Consider the following 25,884-nt stretch of genomic DNA (forward strand, 5'->3'; position numbering starts at 1 on the left):
TTTATTCCTGATTTTGGAAATTTTGAAGGAATAAATCACATAAATAATATATTTTAAACATCTATTAACATAAAAATTGCTCATTTACAATTTATCATCAAATCCTATTGTCTTCTACAATTTTCTTCAAAATAATTTTAACAGTTGGTACTTCTGATTTAAATGTCAAAATGTTGAAGTCATAAGATTGAATTTTGATTACATTTAAATGTAATTTTTACTATGGAAAATGGTTGAACAAACAGAAGATATGGACAAACTGTGCGAAACTCTCGATAAATTAACCCTTGATGCCTTACTTTTATTACAAGAAGAAATCGAGATGAAGTTGAATATTGAAAATGCGATGTGCGAGGGGGAAAGTCATCTGATAAAATCAAGATACATCCTCGGTGTAAATCAAGTTTCATCCCTACAACTTCCAACAGAAAATAGTGAAGAATTCTCTTCGTGTTTTAAAGTGAACGGCAGTGAAACGATATTAGGTAGAAAAATATTCGATCTGTACGAAATTAAAAAATCTGATGATAACAATGTGGTAGAACCCCTATGGTGGTTCGGTCGTCTTTCTCCTCAGTACCTCGTTTTCGCACAGAAAATGTTTAGACAAGCTTTACAGTGGACAGTTAAGGCAGCAAATGTACAAAACCGATTACAAGACGTTTTGCAAGGGATTTCAGTGTTGAAAGAAGTTAAACACAAAATGACTTTGAAAGAATAAATTGAATATTACGTCTATTATTACTGTTATGGTGTTATCTATACTAATCTGTTTTGCTTATATGTGTTTATATACATTTGAAGTTCTTTTCAGTTCAATATAGTTAATTTATGTGCTATTTCAAGTGTATATGTTTTTTCCTTTCCTTTAAGGCAATATATGTTTATTTTATCATTCCTACTCAATATTTGAGGCATTTTGTGGTATCCTGTATATAATCAATTCAAGTTGGGCATTTATAGTTCATGTCTAAAGAATAATTATAAATAAACCCTTAAGGTCAAAGACAAGGTAAATAACATTAAATTTGCAAAACATGCAACTGGTTTTCAACAATCACATACCAGAACTTATTTCGCAGTTTTCTTATCAAGAAATAAATGCACTGTTGCCAAATTAAATTTATTTCTGTATATTTCTGGAAACAAAAGGTTCAAAGTTAAAATATATTTATTTCTTCTTAAATTAATTGAGGAAATACATGACTTGGATATACAATTGAAAAAAATATTTTTCTAGTGATAATAAGGTCAATGTGAAATTACTAAATTCATTTCTAACCAACAACATATCTACTATTTTGATGTTAAGGTTGAAATGATTTTAATTCATATGTTACTTTTTACGAGAAATCATCATAATTACAAAATAGATAAAAATATGTATTTTAAACTAAATTTAATGCGCCTAATTAATTTTAAACCCAAAATACGTTTTATTTATAAATTTGCGACATAGTTAGTAGTTTAAATATGCAGAAATATATAAGGAAAACATTATTTATGAAGTATTTCAAGGTAACTTACATTCTAAACGAAAAAATATTGTTGGTGACTAAAAAATAGAAAAATTCCCATAAAGGATGTAAAATAAAGTGTTATCAATGTTTGCGGTAATACCTTACGAATATTCATAAATCTATCATGTTTTACATAAAATACTGAATCATATTATTCCCTAAACGCAAATAGATAGTTGTAGTTTTAAATTTTGGTTAACCACAGCTTCCGTTTAAGAAGCTTGGCTCAATTTAAAAAATTTCCGATGCCATTCTTGGCATACAACACGGACGAATTGTTAAGAATTTAACGATATCTCCCAGACTAATGACGTAGTATCTTAAGCGACAATTAAACATAATAGCAGACTTTTTACCTGATTCCGTTTTTAATACGGCTGGCCATAAATTGATTATTATGGAAAAAAACATGAACTCAAGAAATTACATACTTTTGTAAGCCTCGAAGCCGCCCCTGTCTAATATAACAATTCCAATGTTCATATTATACTTTGACGTATGAAAAATAAACCATTCAAACTGTCGCATCAAGAGGAACGAGTGAATTGTATTTTTAAAATATGAATTATGTTTTTCTTTAATAAATTAGATTTAGAAAAACAATAAAAATACGAAGTTTATTATTTTGAATTGAGAACTGGCAACATTTATATTGGTTAGGTGAAATGTATCATGGCCATTTTGAAATTTAAATATGTACATCGGATTAGTAGTGACGTCATTTTTATATGCCCAGCTCTCCCATAAACCGACATAAAAATATTTTAAATGTAAATATATGTTAATAGATCATTAATAAAATGACTATAATACTAAAATGATATTCATTTAGATTATAAATTGAAGGTATTTCCAAAATTAAATATTTAAAATAGTTAGCAACAAATTATTTTCATATTTGTGTTAGATGCTCCTCTGTACTTAGTATTACCAACTGTTTCCCTTGTGGCGCGAATTCCCCTGTCGTATGCCACTGGTTTAGCGGTTATTAGAAGTACCTCTTCAAAAATGGGAATTCTCAGTTCAAGTCTATAAATATCAGTAGTGGAAGTGAATCATTTAGTTTTGTTTTTGTCGTTATTCTTTGACCAAATAAAAAAATCTCGGTATGAAAATGAACGTGTGTATTCTAATGTTGGGTAAGTTAACTTGATTTTATTAAAATTGAAATGAATGTTCCCAAAATTTTATTTGAATTGAATAATTGTTTTGTTTTAATTTTTTCATCAACATAAATACTTTTTCTTCTTCTTTTACTGCAATGGTCTACATTTTCGAATTATAGGAAACTATTTGTTTTTTAATAGTAACGATCTATTATTAAGGGTTAATTTAGGTAAAAATATCAAAATATTTTCGTCATAATTTGTTTAAATATTGAAATTGTAGAATAAAAGCCACAATATATTCTATGTACCTACAGCCATCAAAACGTTAATTTTGATGAGTTAATGGAGTGTATAAAAACTTAATTATTTAATTAGAAATCAGTATAAAAAATGTTTTATATTAATTATAATAAATTATTTCGTTGAAATTTTCTATCTTTTGTTATATAGTTTTCAAATATAAAACTAATAATCTGTTCTCAAAACTCGATAAACAGATTTAATGATGTGAGTAATTCACCATTGTAATTATCATAATTACCAAGAATATTATTAATTTTATTGTTAATTACACATTCAAATTTTCCAGTTTTTGCAGTTATAACTTCTACATGTACGTAATTTCTATATTTATTCAATAGCATACCATTTTATACTAAAATACCATAAGTTTATCGACGTTTTTGACCATATCGGCTTAAAATTCCTAAATTTTTTTTCAAGTTACTAGATACCAGTTATGGAGGGTAGATGTAAGGAGAACCATCTCTGCAAGCAAATATTTCCCATTATGATTCTATTGTCTGTTAAAAGTTTTGTGATAATTGACACTTTATAATTACTTGCAAACATTCTTACAAAATTCACAATGAAAAATTAACATTCAGCGTTCTCTCACAATAGCTTTTCTAGGTTATAATTACAAAATTATTTTGGACTACGTAAGTAGTTTAGATTTTGTAAACCAATATTTAATTAACGACTCTAGTCATTTGAAATATTAAATTTTTGAGCACTACATACTTCACTCTATCTAAAATAACTAAATTCATATGATATCTCGTCCGACAGGAGCGCCATTCTGGTCAAATTTTGAATTATAATTTACCATCTGCAAGCGGACAGTTTTTAAGCTAAGTCTACATTTGATACGGTCCTCCTTATCTCTACCCTCCATAGGTAACATTAAAACGTATAATGTTAAAAATTTTTAATTTCAAGTTGGCTACGAGATGATAATAAATCACTTTACAATACCGGCCTTGCCTATTCTCAATATATATCAGTCATATTTTTTCTTGATAAAACGATTTGCTTTTAGATCTCTTTTTAGAGAAAATCAGTTTATAACTCAAGAAAAATAACATTTCGATGTTCAAGACCAACTTTTTACCAAAAAAAAAACTCAAAACAAGACAATTTATCAAGAAGAATATTTAAAAAAGTCTGAGTAGTCAAAAAGTTGAAAAAATTCTTAATATATGAGCTCTGAATGTATGCAAACAAGTCAAATGCTTGAAAAACAATTTGATGGATGTGTGCCAGCAAGACATATTTTGATAAATACCGAAATGGGTCAAAAATTTTTTCGAAACTAATTTTCTATCAAAAGGCACCTAAAATCAAAAAGATTTATAAAAAAATATTTAAAATGGTATAGGGAGTGAAAAAGTTGAGTAAATTCTTAATAAATAAAACCTGGATGTGTGCAAACAAGTCAACTACTTAAAATCAAGTTGAGGAAGTGCGTCAACAAGTCAAATACTTGAAAAACAATTTGATGGATGTGTGCTAGCAAGTCATATTTTGATAAAAACCGAAATTTTCTATCAGAAGGCACCTAAAATAAAAAAGGTTTATTAAGAAAAACATTAAAAATGGTATAAGAAATGAGTTGAGAAAATTCTTAATAAATAAACCCTGGATGTGTGCAAATAAGTCAAATACTTGAAATCAAGTTTAGGATGTGTGCCGATAAGTCATATTTTGATAAAGACCGAAATATATATTTTTACCCAAGAGACGTAAAATCGATAATGAATAAAAAAATTATAAGAAGTGAAAAGTTGAAGAAAATATACAATTCGAATTTTCATTTATTTTTGATGTTAATATTATAATTGTTTGTTCTAATTATATAAATTTATTTAATTTCCTAGCTGTTGCTGTGGTGGGAGTTAGTTGTTTACCATCAAGGCAGCGGCGTCAATTCGATTGGACTTCGTGGGAAAATGTACCGACGAATAATGTAAACGGTAAATAATAAATTGAATAACAATAATAAAAAATATGTTGAATCATACCGATTATTTAGATTGGAATTCTCAAATTAATTCGAACGAAGTTAGTACAACTCAAGGAACTACAACTACTACCATGTCGCAAAATTTCAGACAATGCTTGAACGTATGTCCGCGTACTTTTGAGTATAACCCCGTATGCGGTACTGATGGAGTTACGTATACCAATCGACAAACATTGAACTGCGCCAGATCTTGTGGACAGAGTAAGTGGAAAAAATATTTTTTTAACATTGAAATCCGAAAAAAATTGGTTGACATTCTTACAAAATGGCGACGACAGTGGTGTTATCGAAAAATATTACACGGGAGTAGGGTGTATTATATAGAGAATTAAAGTAGTGGGATTGTGGCAAAATAAAACACTAAAGTGTACTAAACCTAATATATTTCCGAGCTATCGAATACTTGTGTATTCATCGTCTGGGAAGTTTTAAACTTTTTTTAAAATATCAAATTCAACGACTTCAAGAAGCAATATTGACGTTTTTGTAAATTGATGAGATTAATATTTGAAAAAAAAAACGAAATTTAAAACTTCCCACACGATGAATGCATAAGTATTTGAAAGCTTGGAAATATATTAGGTTTAGTACACTTTTGGGTTTAATGTTGCCACCATCCAACTACGAAAACCTTCATAATCTAGCTGGCAAATACTTCGCTCCAGTTCATTCGCCAATCAAATAATTGACTAAATAATGTATACAGGGTTGATCAATACATATTGTCTATATACGTAAACACATTGAAACCGTGTTGCCAGATTTGAATTTATTTCAAAATCTTTAGTAATTATTGAAATAAATTTTGTTTTAGATGTTAGTTTACAAAGGGGCGGCACGTGTCAACCACTCTAGATTGGATTAACAGATAGTTCATTATTATGATGTGAAATAATATTGCGCAATATTTTTTATACGACTGATTACTCAAATAAATATTTTTTCAATGAGAACAATTTGATTTATTTTATTCCCCAACCTCTTCCCAAACCCAGTCCCGAATAAATCCTTTGATAAATCATCCTGACGACTGTGAAATCATTTGTTTGGTTCCTTTTTACGTAAAATTGAATATATTAAAATAAAATAATTTGTTCATCGACCACCCCCCGTATTAAATTGCTTACCTTACAACGCTATCTGATATTAAAAAAAAATTGTTATAATTTGCAATTTAACGCCATCTACCAACCTATTAATTCAACATATACTTCTTACCAAAGCAGTGCTCTCCAGGAATCAACAAAGCTATTATTAATTCTTGTCTTTGTATAATGCTAAAAAATTAGCATATCGCCCTCTAGTTAAAAAACTAATCGTACTATTCTATGTTTCTAATAGTTTCCTACGGAAACTAATGCAGCGCCATCTAGTTACAAATTAGTAATGCTATTAGATATTAGGAATCGAAATCAATTTTGTTTCAAATACAGCGCCCTCTGTTTTTGAAACCTATTTTAAACGTTTTAAGTACAACACATTCCAGATTATTACCATCAAGTTGTAGATCTTTTGCTACTAACCTTGTATCCTCTAGTAACCAACTAAATGTACTACTATGAATAACAAATCAAAACCCTTTAGTTTCCTGTAAAAATAATTTAAATTCTATTCAGTGACCTTTGGATTCTAATAACTGTTTTAAGACAACACATTATTATGAAAATTGTTGTTTCATCTACTTACGCAGCGCCCTCTAATGACCAAACAACTGCGACATTATTTCAAGCAAGCAAAACGCTTTATAGGTTCCTGCAGTTTTCAACGTAGCACTTTTTGGTTGCCTTTAATTGTTTTAAATTGCGAATAGACTTTGTAGCGCAGCGCCCTTTAATAGCAATAGACTGTTCTAGCATGAAAAAAAACAAAATGTATTCTAGATCTCCTCAAAGTTTCAAATATGCTCTCTGGTTTTCAATAACCGGACTAAAAAGATTTAAAAACAGATAGGAAAAAGAAAATGGCAGTTCAATATTCTACCACAGCGCCCTCTACTGATTAAGAAACTGCAATATTATTTGTAGATTTCTGCAAAGCTGTCAGTACAGCGCCTTTTGGTTCGCTATATAAGTTTTAAAGGCGATCAGGCTTTATAGCGCTGCGCCCTCTAATGACCAATTAAGTGTACTATCTTGAAAACAAACTAAGTATATTGTAGATCCCTGCAAAGTTTTAAATTTAGCGTCCTCTAGTTTCCAATAACTATATGGCAATGAAAATAGTAGTTTCATTTTCTACCGCATCGCGCTCTATCGACCAATCAGCTATATTATCACTTGTAAGGAACAAAATATCTCGTGCTGCAAATACAGCGCACTCTGGATTTCAATAAATGTATCTCACTTGTTCAATTCCCAATAAGACGCCCTCCAAGAGTCCAATGAATATTTGCAGTTGTCTATATTTTGTGTTTATAGTTTCTCTCTTGGATACAGCCTCATCTACCTTATAATAATTTAAATGACTTAGATTTCTATGACGTTTGTTTCACTACCAACGCCATCTGGTTCTTTAACCATCTTTGAGTTTCATATTTATAAAAATTCGAAGATTTTCGGTTTTGAGTTTATTTTTCACTAAAGCTTTTAATTGAAATCAAAGTTAAGCACACACTAGACCGACCGGAGCGGCAAATAAACCGTTCGTCTAGCCGGTCCCATGTGTGCTGATCTTAAGTTGAATTGAAACATTAAGCGAAAAATCAGTGGCGTGGCATAGAGAAAAATAATTTCAATTCGAATATTTTTATTTTTCAATAAAGAAAAGTTCTAATTGTAATAATAATATATTGGGTAACCAGTAAGTAACAGGAAAGATATTTTTTTAGTCACATTTATTTGAAATTTAAACATCTAATAATTTCACATTGTAACCGATACGTTACGGACCTTATATTAATAATAAATTAAAAAAAAAATAAGAATAATTAGAAAAATTAACAGGAAACGGGTTGTAATAGGTCTTGAGAAATTGAAAACAATTTTCCTTGTAGAAAATTCGAGCAAATTTCCAACGACCGTTTCACCCTATACAATGTGAACCGAAAAATATTAACATTTCCATGATGCATCGATATAAGACGACAATAAAAACGTGCTTACTTTCCAGCGTATTTAAAAAGTCCTAGGCTACTAAAATGTAAAACCTACGGTACAAGAATGGGGGGTAAATGGGGATAAAAAAAATGTAAGGGGGATACGTACTATATAGTAAGTGCACAGACGATGCATCACAAAGTATGAAGTGACTGTATCCCCTAAACTAACACCAAATAGAACAATTTTTTTTTAATTATTATTATTCTCATTATAATAAGTACGTTTTTTTTTCATACTTTGTGACTTTTTTTCAAACTCTCAACTAGAACATGTAGCACAGAATTTTTAATACGGTACGGATCGGTGATTCCTTCGCAACGATCCGAGGTAAAAGAAAAAAAATATATTATACAAAAATTTACACAATCATAATATTAATTTATAAATATATTTATTAATTAAATTTGTCTTGTAAATGAAATAACGGTTAAGTTATTCACTTTAGTGGGCCCGGCCACAAAGCAAAAAAGTTCGAGGTGTTGAAAAATGTAGACAATGAGCCGGGATGAAACAATGGAAAGCTGAAAATGCGACACGTGATTTCTTCATTTTGAAGTCATCATGGTGACGAACTCTGCAACAACAAACATTTCAAAATGTCGATTATGGTAACGTACGTGCGAGTTTTATAATAATACGAGGTGTGGCTATAAAATAAACGATATTCTATTACGCGTGCGCAGTGTTTTTACACCTTTGAGTTAATTTCAAAGTATGAAACGTTTGCGCATTGTATTTAATTACGAGGGTGATTCTAGATTAATTTCAAATTATAAAAAGTTCGCATTATTAATGTCTTAGTTACGAGGGTGGTTCTGGAAGTTTTTAACGTTTTAAAAAAATTACTGTGTGTCGACTGGAATAATGAATTTTTTTCTTTCAAAAAACAGTAAAAATGGTTCGATTAGCATTCCAAAAATCACTATTTTCAAAATATTTCAGATACAAGGGCGATTCTAATGAGAAAAAGTTGAAATATTCAGCTACAGGGGCAAATATTTTAAAGGTTTAAATATTTAGATATGAGGGCGATTCTAATATGAAAAAAGTTTAAATTATTCAGCTACGAGAGCGATTTTAATATTATAAAGTTGAAATCTACGGGGGTGGTACTTAAATGACATAAAATTGAATTTAGCTTCGAGGGCAGTTCTAATATAGAAAAAGATGAAATATTCAGTTACATAAATATATCCGAATCTAAGTTTTACTGCATATCAATCAAAATAATGGAAATTTTTTTCCAAATACAAAAAAATTTGTCCTAAAAAATCACAATTTTGGAAATATTGATTCAAAATATCGAAAAGTTTGATTGCTTCGAATGACTTGTTACGGGGGTAATTCTAATATTCATACGAATCCCAAGCAAAATTGTATGAAATTTGCTTATGAACAATAGCTAGCAAATTTTTGGATTTTTGTCAAAAGATTTCGATAAATAAATTGTTGAAAAATCACAATTTTGAAAATATTGATTCAAAATTACACAAAAAGTTCATTTCACACTTTCGATAACTCAATTACAAGAGTGAAATTTCTTTCGAAAATATTTTTGAAAAACTCAACAGAAAGAAAAATTTTGAAAATCTAGATTCCAAACTACATATTTTTTTTAATTAGCAACACATTCACATTGAGGTGATATGAATTTTTCTAGGATCTACTAAGTATAACAAGAGATTCATCAAAAATATTTTAATAAACGAATTTTTTTCCAAAATAAGGGAAAAATTTGTGGAAAATAGTTTTAAAAAACTGATATCTTGGAAATAATGAGAATGGAATTTAAAAAGAATTAATGGAAATGTAATTCACTGTGGTTATCATTTTTCACTCAGCTACGGGGGTAATACTAAGATTAGCAAACCCAATCGATTAAAAAAACTAATTTTCAAAATAATTGGAATTTAGTATCAAAAAACTGAAATTTTAAAAATAGCGGCAAAATGATAAGATACGAGGGTGGTGCTGATTTTTCATTTGACTACAGGGGTAATACCAAGATTCACAAACCCGATCGTTCAAAAAAAGTCATTTTAAAAATAAGGAAAATTTAGTGTTAAAAAACTGAAATTTTGAAAATTTCCTCACTGGACAAAGCGTCAAATAATTTAGTTACAATTTCCAACATATTTTCACTAAGCTACGGGGGTAATACTAGAATTTTTAAACGATTAAAAAAACTAATTTTCAATAAAAAAAAATTTTTTTTGGAAATATCGTCATATTTAGAAAAAATCAACAGCGAGAAAATTAAATCACTGTAAATGCGTCAAGTAATTTAGTTACGAGGGTGGTTCTCATTTTTCTTGTAAGAAAATGTGAATTGAAAAACATGTTTAGTTACCGGGGCTTTCCAGAAAAAAAATTTCGATGAAAAATTTGGGAAACAAGGTTCATGACTTTAGAATTCTACCACATCTGTAAATTATCGGACAGTTTTCGTGTTAAATCCCTGCGGTATACGATCAAAAATTAAACTAATTTGTTCATATACAGCAGGGGACTGAAATCAATCATAGAAACGCGAAGTATAAATAGAAATAATCTCGATATCAAATAGCCACAACTCGTAAAGACACTGTATTAGATTACATAGCATACAAGGTGAGTCTGCTTTAAAAATAACGACAATATAAATTAGTTGAGGGGTTTCCGAAATTAATTGAATATTTTAAAGCAGATTAATTATCGACATGTATTTCAGTTAATTACATAATTAATACACTATCAATTAAGGACGAATTTTCGTTGGCGGCAAACCGTATTTTTTTTTGGGTATGGGGATATAAACGAGGAAAAAATAAATAAATAAAACAAAAATAAAAACAATAATTTTATTTACAAGCTATCTAACGTATTTTATTTCCGGTTAAAAATTATTATTATATATTCATTTGGCCAAAAGGTGGGTTTTGATAAATTCTAAAATGAAAAATAAAAAAAAAATTCAGTATTTATCATTATTTTTTTAATTAAATCGAATATTTTATTATGGTTTTACCTCCACCTTTTACACTGTAAAAAACGCACACACTGGACACTTAAGTAAAAGGAAAAGCACAATTTTTTTTAAAAGCTGAAAGACGATACTGGATTTTCGACACGATCTGAGTTAAATTTCAAAGCTATTGGGGACTATATTTTCGTATCTATCCGGTATAAAATCATCATTAAAACACTTTAGTTCAGCATTTTCGAACCATTTATCGATGTCTCAAATATCTGACTTTTGAACTGGATTTATGAATTAATACGAGGTTATATTCTGGGGGGCTTCGCTGGAAAGTGAAAAAAGTCAAAAATATTCAAAAGGAACTTAAATTTAGTTCAAACCGTCGAATATAGAGAAAATACAAATCTCGATAAATGGATCGTAAGATTTCGTAAACGCTGAATTGGCGTGTTTTTATTATGATTCTATACCAGGGAGATACGGAAACATACTCGCATTTTTTAAACTTACACAACACAATTAGATGTCGAACTATGATAATATGTAATTTATTAAAATTTCATTTAATTACGACAGTTTTTAAAATAGAATAAGTCAATGGGGGAAAAATTAAAAAATCGAAGAAAAGTCAAGTAAATATTATATTATTCGACCGTTATTATCGAAGACAAATTAACCGAACTGCTTTACCATTTAATACCGCTCCATCCACCATTATTCTCCTGATTTGTCTCTCACATATTATTTTTTGTTTACGCGAATTTTGTAAAAAAAAAATTGTTGAATAGCGCCCCCATATTTATCCGAAACTGGAGGGACCAAACATAAAAACTCGCAACGTCCTCGTATTTATCCGAAATTCTCTGGGGCACATATATAAAAAGCGACACCGCCCTCGTATCGATCCAAAATCGCTGGACCAAAAGAGAAAAAACCACGCCGCCCTCGTATTTATCCAAAACTGGCTGGTCCAAACGTGAAAACTCGCACTGCCCTCGTATTTATCCGAAACTTGCTTGATCCAACGTGAAAATTCGTGCCGTCCTCGTATTTATCCAAAACTAACTGGGTCCAAACGTGAAAACTCGCACCGCCCTCGTATTTATCCGAAACTGGCTTGATCCAACGTGAAAATTCGTGCCGTCCTCGTATTAATACGAAACTCGCTTGTCTCAAGGTTAAAAATCTCACCACTCTCGTATTTATCACAAACTCGCTGGAAGGTAAAATAATCTAACCGCCCTCGTATTTATGGGCAACTGGCTTCTCCAATCGTAAATAATCACGTAGCCCTCGTATTTATTATATGATATTTCTTCAAAACATTCGTTTGGGTTATACCAAATATTTACCTTTGAAATTCTCGAAAATTGCATAAATTTTTTTCCTAAATTCGATCTAAAGTCACTGTGATTGTTCCACTTTCCGCGCGGATATTTTAGAACCATTTTGTTGGTATACCCCGTTAAAAACCATGTTGCTTGTCAAAACTTTCAGGACGCCCATTTATTAATTATAATTTTAAAAAATCCACCCCTATTTCGACGGAGTACAATAACCAGGTAAAGGCGAAACCAATTTCTAAATTTTCCAACCTGACCCCGTATATAGTAAAATAAGAAAATAAGAAAAATTTCCATACACGAATTTTCGGTTACAACAATCATCGACTAAAACGCGTGCTTCGAAAAACTCAATTTGAATATGGTTTTTTCCGAATTTTTTTTTTCAAAATTATACGGTTTGACGTTTTTTTTACGTACGTGCATACTACAAAAACAATCCGTTAGATGTCCTAACGCTACAAAAAAAATTAAAACACGATAACGAAATTTGAGCATGCGTCTAAAGCACATTCTCAAAGCACGACTACTACGAACTGACCAGCTCGAAGCACGTGACGGGTACTGATTGAAAACTATGAGCGATAGAGCTCGGAAATCTGCAAAGGAACAACTCTACCAGTCATACAAATCAGCGCATAGATCCGTTCTATAATTAATTATAAAGTGTGCTTCGTAAAAAATATGAAAATAGCAACTCCACGGTCTATCGACACCGACTGATATTGAATTGCATCACAATATTTGTTTCGAATAAATAGCGAAAATCAACGGAATCTATCATTTAACACAACGTCAGTTGAGGCATATAGATCGTAGAGTAACTATCCAAATTCTAAATAATAAAAAAAAAAAACGTAAATTGCAACATAAAAATTCAACTTTTTCGATTTGGAAACAGAAGTGAATGAAATATCGCAAATTTCCACATCAAATTTGATTAAATATTGGAGAAATTTTAGTTTTTCCGTTATAATACAGCTATCGAATTTATGTAAGAGATAAAAATACATCTAAATAACACGAAAACGAGTGTATTAAAATTAAGATAAACCTCTTTCGAGATAAGATAATAAGAAGTTTGATCTGCTGTTAGTCAATTTGTAAAACGAATATTTTTATTTATCACACTGTATACGGCAGATAAATGCTCACAATTATCTCGAAAAAAGGAAAATAGGGAAAAACATCTAACGAAAAATACAATTTGTCATTTGAAATGTCGATAAATATAAAAAAATCGAATGTTGTTACTATTTTGATGAGCCACACTGTATACAGGGCATGAATATATTTAGATATCTCAAAAACCATAAATTTCCATCACATTTGGGAAATGTGATACGACGAAAAACTAAATTTGAGGATTGGAATTCTGTCGATTAATGTGATAAACGGAATTTTCATCCATTTTGATGAGTCACACTGTATATAGAACATGAAAACATTAAATCATCTCGAAAACGGTAAGACTCCATTAAAACTGTGGAAACTCTTGTCGAAATACACAATTTAACATTTGAAATACTGTTCATCAGCTTGATAAACGAATTTTTCATCCATTTTTATGAACCACACTGTATACAGAGCACGAATAAATTTGGATATCTCGAAAACCGTACATTTCCATCAAATTTGGGAAAACTATACGATGAAAAACTTAATTTGAGAATTGGAATTCTGTCGATTAGTGTGATGAACGAAATTATCATCCATTTTGATGTGCCACACTGTATATAGAACATGAAAACATTAAATCATCTCGAAAACGGTAAGACTCCATTAAAACTGTGGAAACTCTTGTCGAAATACACAATTTAACATTTTAAATACTGTTCATCAGCTTGATAAACGAATTTTTTATCCATTTTTATGAGCCACACTGTATACAGAGCACGAATAAATTTGGATATCTCGAAAACCGTACATTTCCATCTAATTTGGGAAAACTATACGATGAAAAACTTAATTTGAGAATTGGAATTCTGTCGATTAGTGTGATGAACGAAATTATCATCCATTTTGATGTGCCACACTGTATATAGAACATGAAAACATTAAATCATCTCGAAAACGGTAAGACTCCATTAAAACTGTGGAAACTCTTGTCGAAATACACAATTTAACATTTTAAATACTGTTCATCAGCTTGATAAACGAATTTTTTATCCATTTTTATGAGCCACACTGTATACAGAGCACGAATAAATTTGGATATCTCGAAAACCGTACATTTCCATCTAATTTGGGAAAACTATACGATGAAAAACTTAATTTGAGAATTGGAATTCTGTCGATTAGTGTGATAAACGAAATTATCATCCATTTTGATGAGCCACACTGTGTATAGAACATGAATATATTATAATATCTCGAAAATGATAAAAGTCCATTAAAGCTGTGGCAAACCCCCAATGAGATACACAATTTGACATTTGGAAAACTATATATCAATGTTATAGAAGACATTTCTATACATTTTGATGTGCCACACTGTATATAGAACGTAAATGCACTCAATTATCTCTTAAACGATAGGTACGCGTCAAAATTGAGAAAAATTTACGCCGAATTTTACAATTCAATATTTCGAAAAATGCAAATAAATAAAAAAAAAACGAAATATCAAATTTTTTTAGATGTGCCGTACTGTATATGTATATTTTAATTTTGCCGTATTTTTAAAAACCGTTGAAAAAAAAAAGAACGCAGAAGAAAACAAAACAATTTTAGAAAAAAATATTTTAAAAAAATTGACATATACCGGGGTAAATTCCTAAATAAACCTAACGAAAATAGAATAACCCGAAAAATTAAGTAATAAAATGAAAATATTTACGAAGGAATAAAATGTAATAAGTTTATAAGATCAATAAAATTTATGTATATATATAATAAAAAAACATAGGACAAACATAGTAACTAGTAAATAATGGTAAATGTGGATTAACAAGCTGTACGAAATAATGGATGAGTGTTAGAAAAAGAAGAAGAACGTATTGAATATTTAACATAATTTTCGCTCTACACGATTAAATAGAATCACAAATATCTATACGAGGTTTGTCCGTTTGGATACGTCACTATTAAGAAATAAATTTAGAACAATCCTCGTATACGATATCTTAACCTAAATAACTACATATAACATGCAAATAAGGTGATAATTTTTCATATTTTCTAAAAAAAAGAAGAAGAATAACTCACCTTCGTAATTGACTTGACCGTCACCGTCGATGTCGGCCTCCCTGATCATTTCGTCGACTTCTTCGTCCGTCAATTTTTCACCCAAATTGGTCATGACGTGACGCAATTCTGCTGCGGAAATAAAACCGTTACCGTCCTTATCGAATACTCGGAATGCTTCACGAATTTCTTCTTCACTGTCGGTGTCTTTCATTTTACGCGCCATCATCGTTAAAAATTCTGGGAAATCGATCGTACCGTTACCTAGAGATAGAAAAAAAAAATAATGAATCACCCGGTACATCGTTTGGAATATTCCGCGTAATCGATAAGAGATATCCCATTAAAATAATGACGTGTATTACAATCGATATAATTAACATACTTTGTATGGAAAATATTTTTTAGATATGAACTAAATTTGAAAGATATTTCGTTTTTCAATGAAAAATTCGTCAGCTTTTTAACGATTTTCAATATACCAATAAGTAATATTTCTACTTCATTTTAATAATTGAAATAAAGGAAATGGAATCGATTTTAGAAAAATCAAAATCCCCTTATCGATTAAATTCATTCCTAATAGAAATTTTGCCATTTTTACAGGGGGTATACGACAAGTACCAGCACTGGATGGACTACTAATATATTTTGTATTTCTATTATTAAATTCATTTCTAATAGAAATTTTGCCACTTCTACAGGGGGTATACCAGAAGTATCAGTACCGGATGGTCTGCTAATATATTTTCTATTTCTACTTCAGTTTAATAATTAAAATAAAGGAAATGGAATCGATTTTAGAAAAATCAAAATCCCCTATCGATTAAATTCATTCCTAATAGAAATTTTGCCATTTTTACAGGGGGTATAGGACAAGTACCAGCACTGGATGGACTACTAATATATTTTGTATTTCTATTATTAAATTCATTCCTAATAGAAATTTTGTCACTTTTACAGGGGATATACGAGAAGTACCAGTACAGGATGGACTGCTAATATATTTCGTATTGCTGGATAAAATCTTTCGAATAAGACCTAGTTTATAAAAATCGAAAAAGCAGAACCCGATTTTTTCATAACCAGATTCCCATTCTCCCCCACCTCTTATTTGAAAACCTAACCTTACCAAAACATTTAAATCGAAATAAGAATTCGATCATCGTAGTAGACGTTCCGGGACTTGATGTAAAAAAATCGAGAGTGATTGAACGACGTGAAAAAAAATTTCTCATACGTCCCCTCGTTTCGGAGTTAGAGGCCTTTAAAGTTGAGAAATCAAAGCTGTAGCGGAGAGTATCGCGACCGGTAATATTGAAGGTATATAGAGAGCGATTGAGAGACGTTTTCTGTTTATTTCGAAGTCTTTAACACCTCTTGATCGAGTTCTTTACTCCTCCCCATAGTAGAGTCGGTAACACGCTAAAATTTCACTAGCGTGGCTAACGTACAGAGCTCCCCAGATAGGATTCTTAGTCTTGATCCAACACGTCAATCTCCTGTTCGGTTTAAGAGATTGGGATCATCCGAAGACCACCCCACGGTCACCCTTTCTGGACCGTGCCGACTTCCAGACTGCTAGAGGTTTTAGTTTGTTTTTTACTGTCTTCCCAAGTATCCCGAAATCTATTTGAACTAACGAGAACCTAGTCTTTGTATCTAAGCTATGGTTCAATGCATCTGTAGTAAAACCTTAACCACTTATACTGGGCTCCAGACCCATTTAAGAAGGCTACGCTGCCGGGCGTTATTCGATATTAAAAAATCGTATCTGTTCCTTATCAAATGACTCACACTATATAAATAATGATACGATAAGTAACGCTTTATCGTATTTATATAATATTACGTAAGTTATTTTCAAGTACTTTCGATTGATAATTATTTAACCGATTTAATAGAATGGCTTTTTTTCTTATACGAGGGTTATTTAATAAATTACCGACATCAATTTAAAGATGCCAGCGCTTATGAACATGAATTCGAAACATGATTGCACGTAGGCACTATAATTTCAACTATTTTGGAATTTTTACAGGATTGTATTAACAGAATAACTTAAAAAAACGGAGAAATGTGCAAAATGCGGACCATATTACAAGAGGAATGTACTTTTTCATCAGGATCTCTCATTTTCACACCAACCATGGCGAAATTCCACGAAATGCACTTCGATTTCATTCACCACTTAACGTATTGACCAGATCTAGCCCCTAACGACTTCTCTTTATTTCCTAACCTCAAAGTTTTACTTGTAGGAGAATGATTACCATCAACCGCATGCGTAAACGCGCATTTTAAGGATAACTACCATTTGGAACGGGTAAAAAGGTTAAAACATTAATGAGCTACTTTGTTGAATAAAACATTTCAAATATCCCTCGTATATGAGTGTGTCTATAACTAATTGAAAATATTTCGATTGTTTTCGTAAAAAAAAAATGAAAATTCGTTTGGTTCCAGTTTTTTTTATCGCCTTTAAATCCACAAATTTAACCAAATATAATCGAATAAAAAAATTTATGGGAAAATTTATGGAACATGAAATTTTTTTCTCACATATTGGTTATTGTATAGATACATACACAGATGTACACACGTGTAAAAATAAACGTTTGGTATTGTATAAACCAATAGTTTGTATCAACGTCATTCTAGATTCTATTTACTATACGAGGGATGTGCTAAGCATTGCCGCTCGATTGCACCTTATAGAGTATTTAACGCCTCAAAATTTTCTATCAGATGTAACAGACTGAAAATTATTGATAATTAGCATTCGAGCCAATTCGTTGATACGCAAGTATTGAATCACCGTCAGTTGCTCAATACGAACCATTTTGATATTGAATTGTGCATGCGTAGATCTATTTTCAAAGAATTTCCATACAACAACCAAAGTTTGAGAGCTCTGTGAATATACGGGGCACCTCAAAAAGAACGATTAAAAAAAATTGGTACAACATGAAATGATTAAGACTATTTTCCATAGAAAAAATCAACCTTTCGGATCTCTATGAATATACCAGGCGCCTCAAAAAGAATGATTTACGAACTAGTCCACAACAGTTTGCGGATATACAAAGCGACTCAAAAAAGAACGATTTATGAAAAACAGTTTAGAAACAACTGTACATAAATGGATCGGCCCTCGTATTTAGATTTATGAGAGGTTTTCATATGAGAAATCAATTTTATGGAGTTTTGTGAATATACGGGGCGCTTCAAAAAGAATGATTTATATAGTTATATAGTTTATAGAAAGGTTAATGTATAACCAGCCGTCGTAAATGATACGAAAAATTTTTTTTAAAGTATAGATTATGTATACACATAAAACCATTCACGTATATACAGGAAATTTGATAAACAACCAGATTTCTTTAAAGTTTTATCTACATCCATTTCCTGAAAATATGCAATTAAAAAGAGCCCCGACACAAGAAAATTATTAGTTTCGTTATTGTCACGGATAGTAAAATTATTTCGAAATATTTATAAACAAATTACGCCTACTATTATTTCAATTTCCTGCGAAGATAAAATTAACAATTACTCACAAGATTAATTCAAAATCGGTCACGTAAAAACCATTAAAACGGAGTGGGGATAAATAAATGTGACAATGGAAAACATTTTTAAGCCAGTATCGTCCCGTACAAGGTCTTCCAATTATGGAAATTTCAATTGACGGCATTTAGGCGACACGGACCAAAATTGTCCCGGAAGTACTTGGCTCGACAAAGAAAATTGTTCAAAGTAATCCCTTTTTCGCTCCATACGCTTTTCCCAGCGATGTTCGATAAGTTCAAACTTGAAACATATGCTGCATAGATTGTGTACTGTTTAATAGAACCACCTGGTATAGGAATAGCTTAGCTCCTACAGAGAACACAACAGCAGATTTTTCTCACAACAGTTTCCAAAGCTTCCTTTACAAACTAGTCCTACATGAACTGCTACAAAAAGAACTCAGTTACTGTGGCAACGTTTACCCCCAGTAGCCCTCTCTGAGACGTCTGTCCGCTATGGAGACTCCTGTTATGGGACAAGCAAGGCACGTTTCTGTGCTATAGATCTCAAGGGCATTCGAGAATACAGTTGGTGCATTTAAAAGAAAGTCATCGAGAAAAAGCAATGGGCGAGACTAACAGTGACGTTAAAAAGTTCGAGCTAAGGTTCTTCACCACCCATTGTCTTGTCTTTTCTTCTTGGTTATCTCTAATCAGTCAAAAACACGCGGACACGATAAACCTACAATGCTTTTAATAAACTGTAAGTTTCAATTCAGATCTTATGACAATTCGGGCGAGAATACGGCTAAACTGATTTGTTTACCGTAAATATTTTTCTCCAAGGAGTAATTCGTGACGCGAAGTAGCATCTAGTGGATATACAAGGGGTAAATAAAGACACGCGAGAACGATAAACTATTTTCAATAAATTGTGAACTTTGAGTTAACATCTTATGACAATTCGGATGAGAATACGGCTAAACTGATTTGTTTACCGTAAATATTTTTCTCCAAGGAGTAATTCGTGACGCGAAGTAGCATCTAGTGGATATACGAGGGGTAAATAAAGACACGCGAGAACGATAAACTATTTTCAATAAATTGTGAACTTTGAGTTAACATCTTATGACAATTCGGATGAGAATACGGCTAAACTGATTTGTTTACCATAAATATTTTTCTCCAAGGAGTAATTCGTGACGCGAAGTAGCATCTAGTGGATATACGAGGGGTAAATAAAGACACGCGAGAACGATAAACTATTTTCAATAAATTGTGAACTTTGAGTTAACATCTTATGACAATTCGGATGAGAATACGGCTAAACTGATTTGTTTACCGTAAATATTTTTCTCCAAGGAGTAATTCGTGACGCGAAGTAGCATCTAGTGGATATACGAGGGGTAAATAAAGACACGCGAGAACGATAAACTATTTTCAATAAATTGTGAACTTTGAGTTAACATCCTATGACAATTCGGATGAGAATACGGCTAAACTGATTTGTTTACCGTAAATATTTTTCTCCAAGGAGTAATTCGTGACGCGAAGTAGCATCTAGTGGATATACGAGGGGTAAATAAAGACACGCGAGAACGATAAACTATTTTCAATAAATTGTGAACTTTGAGTTAACATCTTATGACAATTCGGATGAGAATACGGCTAAACTGATTTGTTTACCGTAAATATTTTTCTCCAAGGAGTAATTCGTGACGCGAAGTAGCATCTAGTGGATATACGAGGGGTAAATAAAGACACGCGAGAACGATAAACTATTTTCAATAAATTGTGAACTTTGAGTTAACATCTTATGACAATTCGGACGAGAATACGGCTAAACTGATTTGTTTACCGTAAATATTTTTCTCCAAGGAGTAATTCGTGACGCGAAGTAGCATTTAGTGGATATACGAGGGGTAAATAAAGACACGCGAAAACGATAAAATACTTTCAATAAATTGTAAATTTTTAGTGATGATTCGGACAAGAATACGGCTAAACTGATTGGTTTTCCGTAAATATTCCTCTCCAGGGAGTAATTGGTGACGCGAAGTAGCATCTAGTCGATATACGAGGGGTGTACAGAGAGTTTAATTAGTTATAATATGTTATACTTTCAACTTATTCATGTTAATTGTTAATATTCACCTGATTCGACTAATTTCGATTATTTTTTGTTCACAAAGTCTCCTCAAAGGAGAACAGAATGTGAAAATTGTCGATGATGCCGTTTGTTATTGGGTTTTTACACAAAAAAAAAAAGATAATAATTTCAGTTCCATTGTGAATAAAGATATTAATAAGAAAATATTAGAGAAAATATGAGTCTGGTTAATTTCAAACTATTAGAATGTCAAATGTCACATTTCTTCGTTAATTTTGAGGGAAAAAATGAAAATTACTTCTTAAAAATAAAAAAATCCTAATATTTTACAATTTCCTATAAATGTGTCACGAAATTAGTCATCAACAAACGCCATAAAATGAATCATGGTGTTATTTAACATAAATTTTTATTGTATGAACATTTCACAGGAAAATTTACATTTTTTTATCATGTTTGATATTTTCTTTCATACTCATAAGGCATATATACAAAGCTGAATCACTGTTTGGATCATCAAAAACATAGATTTGGGAGTTTTCATCCCAAATTCAATAGTATATGGTCGTAAATACATGACAAAATTTTGGAAAATAAACACAGGTTAGAAGTTAGAAAAAAAAACTAAAAAGGAACACAGTTTAATATAAGAAAAGCCCATAAGAAAATATTGGAAAGTATACTGCTGCTTTATAGACTAGAGAAAAGTCTTTGACAAGGTAGAAATAGAATGGATGGACATGAAGTAAAAGATTTTGTAAAATTATAATGGAAAGAAAATTAAATCTAGAGATATAGAAGAAGGATCTACAATGAATAATGGAAAACGAAGAAAATTAGGAATGGGAAGAAAAAGAATATGACAAAAAAGAAATTTTAAAAAATTATAAAAATTAATAGCAAATCTAAGATATACAAGAATCCGGAGGAAGGTAAAACATAGTTAGAAAATGAGTAAACTGTAACAAGAGATTTTTTTTAGTTCTGGTTATATCTGGTTTATGTCAGAATATAAATTGTTGAAAAGGAAAATACATGCAAAACTTTGTATATTTAATCAAATTCTTGAATAAAAATGACGTAAAATTGAGTTTTAATAACAAATATTGTTTTTTCGGTGTAATTCCATAACAAACTTTTTTGTCAAGTAAAAATCGCTTGAAAAAAGAAGTAAAGTTCAGTTTTAATAATGTTTTTCAGTGTAATTCCATAACAAATATTTTTATGAGTTAAAAATTAAGCACAAAATGACGAACACTTTTGTTATAATAAAAAATATTGTTTCCTCAGTGTAATTCCCCAAAAAACCTTTTTTAAAGTGAAAATCATGTGAAAGAAAATTCACGTAAAGTTGAGATTTAATAACAAAAACTGTATATCAGTATAATTTCATAACAAACCTTTTATTAAAAAAAATATGGTGAAAAATTATGCATCAAGTTTTAATAACAAATATTGTTTTCTCAGAGTAATTCCATAACAAATTTTTTTTTTCAAGTGAAATCAGGTGGAACTGATGTAAAATTGAGTTTTAATAACAAATATTGTTTTCTCAGTGTAATTCCATATCAAACAGTTAAAAATTAATCACAAAAATGACGAAAACTTTTTTTTTGTTCTGGTTATATCTGATTTATATCCCATAGAAAAGGTTGGAAAGGAAAATGCATGCAAAACTTTTATATCAAATTAAATTCTTGAATAAAAATGACGCCAAGTTGAGTTTTGTTAACAAATATTGTTGTCTCAGAGAAATTCCATAACAAATCTTTTTTTTTAGTAAAAAACTGATAAAAATGACAAAAAGTTCGGCTTCAATAACAAATATTGTTTTCTCAGTGTAATTCTATAACAAACCTTGTTTAAAGTCAAAAACAGGTAAAAAAATGACGAAAAGTGCAGTTTTAATGACTAATATTGTTTTTTCAGTATACTTCTATAACCAATATTTTTGTTTGTGAAACATTCGAAACATAATTTTGCAAAATGATTTAAAACTCTACTTTTCTCAATACAAATGTCTAGAAAATTTCATATATCTCATATATACTACGAAATTTACCAAAAAAAATTCGTTTCGAGATGAAATACCAAAAAAAATATTTGGAGGTTATAAATATAATTACCATCATTTTAACAATCCCTTTTCTAACGCAAAAAAATCAATAAAAGAAACAGAAAAATCGTATATAAGACTAATTAACCTCTAAAACTGTTTGAAAAGATGCAATTTTGTTGCAAAGATGGAATTAACCAGGTCCCTCGAAAGAAAATTAATTATTTACTTACCATCAGCATCTACTTCATTAATCATATCCTGTAATTCGGCTTCAGTTGGATTTTGTCCTAGAGATCTCATTACAGTACCTAATTCTTTAGTAGTAATTGTACCATCGCCGTCTTTATCGAACAGTGAGAATGCTTCTTTGAATTCGGCAATTTGTTCTTCGGTGAGTTGGTCAGCCTAAAAAAATGTCAAAGGCTCGATTTTTGTACGTAAATAAATACCCAATAAGCAACAGATCGATATAAGATACATAATTAGTGTAAATAAACGTATTTTAAAGATAAAATAAATACGTTTTTGCATTTACAACGGAAAGTTCCGCATTGCGACACAATATTCACCGGTTCGTCACCAAAACCCGTCATATTTATTTACACAATCCTACATCAAACTTTCAACTTTTTACATAAATATGTACAACAACATTATTAACAACAATTTACCTATCAAATAATAAATGCGATGATAAATAATATTTACTTACCATGGTAATATTTAAAGATTAATTGGTACACTAAACAGAAAAATGTCGACACAACGTAGTAACAAACAACGCCTCTCGTCAAAGTGCACCAGCCAACTGTCTTCTCGTTTTGTTTAGGATCGACGTTGGTGAGGAGAGGGGTTAACTGCTGCGAAACCACCAAAGCGCAATAGTGCGGCTACGACACTAACCGGTGGAAATATTCCTACGCCGAAACGACCGTATTTCCACTCTAATAAACCAATCGAATAATATACCTTATTACAAAAAAATTTATACAATTTCCAAATTTTCAAATCGGTCCAATATAAGCAAATTTTATTGAATTAAAGAAAGTTATTTTACGGATCTAGTTATCACCGCGAACTATATGTCATGTTTAAACGTCGGGTGCGGCTTGTTTACAACGTCTACTCGTACGATCGACGCTCGCTATTGGTCGACTTCTACCTGCAATGCGTCAAACAGTCAACGGATCTGGCTTTCGCGCGTTCTTCAAGCGTGCCGCGGTGCGTCGTGCTTTCGGCTTCTTGCGGGTGCGGTAAACGGTATACTACCCTATGCGACGCGCAACGCGTAAAAAATGAAACTGTCGATTAATGTAATAACAAAAACGGTATTAATATTATGTCAGACTTCTATTAATAGAGAGGAAAAAATTATGTACTGGACTCTTATGCTCTATTGATTCTGTCTTAATTAGAGTAAACAACTGGGTCAAGACCACTCCTTTATGCCGCTAAACACACCCCTTTCTATCTAATGAATGTATAGTTAGTTAATTTAAACTTTGTTAATAAATTCATTCATACTTTTCCTTGGGGAGCGGGTATCATTTTAAATATTTCCCTTTTTAGATCATATCAATAGTATTTTCAAAAAATAAAGAAAATATTTGCTAGTGAATCAATGTTATTATTTTATTAATAAAACATTAATATGTTAGAATACATCAATTCATGTATTTTTCGATCCAAGAAATTTCTATTGTTTCCTTTAAAATCCTATAATTCTTTATTCTAATTTAAAAAACAAAAACTTTACAGTTCATTTTATTACAATCTGTTAACTACGCCATCTATACGTTTAATTCAAAGCAATGAAGATCAATTATTTTTTGTTTTACAGGAAACTGTAAAATAATATTTGTTACAAGGTGTTTTTGTAATATCAAATATAAACAAATATTTATAGAAAAGAAAAACATAATTATTAATTTATGTCATCTTGTCAATAATGAAGAATTAAGACGCGAATTATAGTATTATATTAGTAGTTGTAGAAATACTATACAAATATTAGACATATCAATTTTAATTTTACATTTTATTTCTGACTTGTTAGGTATACAAAAGTATATTCAATAATGAACAAATAATTTGACGTAATAATATAAAATCATCACGTTAACTCCGTTTGTTGCTTTAAAAACGTTTAAATAACTTTATATGGTTAATTAAAATTTGACGTCATTATCAAGCTCTTTCATGCATATTTTTCGCTTGCATTACAAGATATTTTTTATGGGATATAAAATATTTTTTGTAAGTACGTGTCTACCCTCATTGAATACGATATTTATTTTTATACATTTTATGCAATAATAGGGTAATAACATTTTTCATTTAGTCAGGTCTGTCTTAAGAATAGTTGATACATGCGATTTTGTCGTAAAAATATGGTTTCGATAAACACGGAATGTAATTTATCACACAAAACATAACAACAATATCGATTTTTATCAATATCATCTTATTTAAAAATATACGTCTGGCTTAGATAAAAATAGTTTTTGATGTCATTTCATATAATATTCATTTTACAGAAAAATTAGCGCGTTATATAAATTTTTTTAAGCACATGGAATTAATACATCTTCCGAGTAATAATCATGCAGATTTTGCAGGTGATTATTTTAACAGACCCTATGGTAGAAACGAGGTAGTCCGGTCTAGTTTTATATTCTAT

The 25,884-nt window shown here is 30.6% G+C and overlaps 3 protein-coding genes across 4 annotated transcripts; 2 read left to right on the plus strand and 1 right to left on the minus strand.

The window, feature by feature from the left end:
- The first annotated feature begins 155 nt into the window (after positions 1-155).
- Positions 156-839, plus strand: LOC130444237 (uncharacterized). The gene has a single exon (XM_056779300.1). It carries the CDS (start codon positions 230-232, stop codon positions 719-721), a length of 492 nt encoding a protein of 163 aa, XP_056635278.1. The 5' UTR covers positions 156-229; the 3' UTR covers positions 722-839.
- A 1,592-nt stretch (positions 840-2,431) lies between these two features.
- LOC130443987 (uncharacterized) lies at positions 2,432-5,887 on the plus strand. The gene is made up of 4 exons (XM_056778935.1): positions 2,432-2,659; positions 4,789-4,884; positions 4,944-5,135; positions 5,749-5,887. The coding sequence occupies exons 1-4, from the start codon at positions 2,629-2,631 to the stop codon at positions 5,787-5,789; spliced, it is 360 nt and encodes a 119-aa protein (XP_056634913.1). The 5' UTR covers positions 2,432-2,628; the 3' UTR covers positions 5,790-5,887.
- Positions 5,888-8,401: 2,514 nt separating this feature from the next.
- On the minus strand, positions 8,402-24,541 carry LOC130450824 (calmodulin). 2 transcript variants are annotated; one of them, XM_056789482.1, is made up of 4 exons: positions 23,917-24,541; positions 23,435-23,609; positions 15,542-15,784; positions 8,402-8,606 (listed from the first exon to the last, which is right to left on the minus strand). In XM_056789482.1, exons 1-4 carry the CDS (start codon positions 23,917-23,919, stop codon positions 8,578-8,580), a joined length of 450 nt encoding a protein of 149 aa, XP_056645460.1. In that variant the 5' UTR covers positions 23,920-24,541; the 3' UTR covers positions 8,402-8,577. The 2 variants fall into 2 exon arrangements, with proteins under 2 accessions (XP_056645460.1, XP_056645452.1); XM_056789474.1 differs by lacking the exon at positions 8,402-8,606 and adding an exon at positions 10,853-10,960 and having other exon boundaries at positions 23,917-24,075.
- Positions 24,542-25,884: the final 1,343 nt, after the last annotated feature.

The sequence above is a fragment of the Diorhabda sublineata genome, chromosome 1, assembly GCF_026230105.1.
Source record: "Diorhabda sublineata isolate icDioSubl1.1 chromosome 1, icDioSubl1.1, whole genome shotgun sequence".
Classification (NCBI taxonomy): domain Eukaryota; kingdom Metazoa; phylum Arthropoda; class Insecta; order Coleoptera; family Chrysomelidae; genus Diorhabda; species Diorhabda sublineata.

Bases quoted from the DNA above. Each gene is read 5' to 3' on its own strand.
- LOC130444237 (XM_056779300.1), top strand. From the start codon at position 230: ATGGTTGAACAAACAGAAGATATGGACAAACTGTGCGAAACTCTCGAT.
- LOC130443987 (XM_056778935.1), top strand. From the start codon at position 2,629: ATGAAAATGAACGTGTGTATTCTAATGTTGG. The intron at 4,885-4,943 runs GTAAATAATAAA...CCGATTATTTAG, and splicing joins ACCGACGAATAATGTAAACG to ATTGGAATTCTCAAATTAAT. The intron at 5,136-5,748 runs GTAAGTGGAAAA...ATTTTGTTTTAG, and splicing joins CGCCAGATCTTGTGGACAGA to ATGTTAGTTTACAAAGGGGC.
- LOC130450824 (XM_056789474.1), bottom strand. The intron at 15,785-23,434 runs GTAAGTAAATAA...TTCTATCTCTAG, and splicing joins TAATGAAGTAGATGCTGATG to GTAACGGTACGATCGATTTC. The intron at 10,961-15,541 runs GTGAGTTATTCT...TTTTCATTTTAG, and splicing joins CGGTCAAGTCAATTACGAAG to AATTTATCAAAACCCACCTT.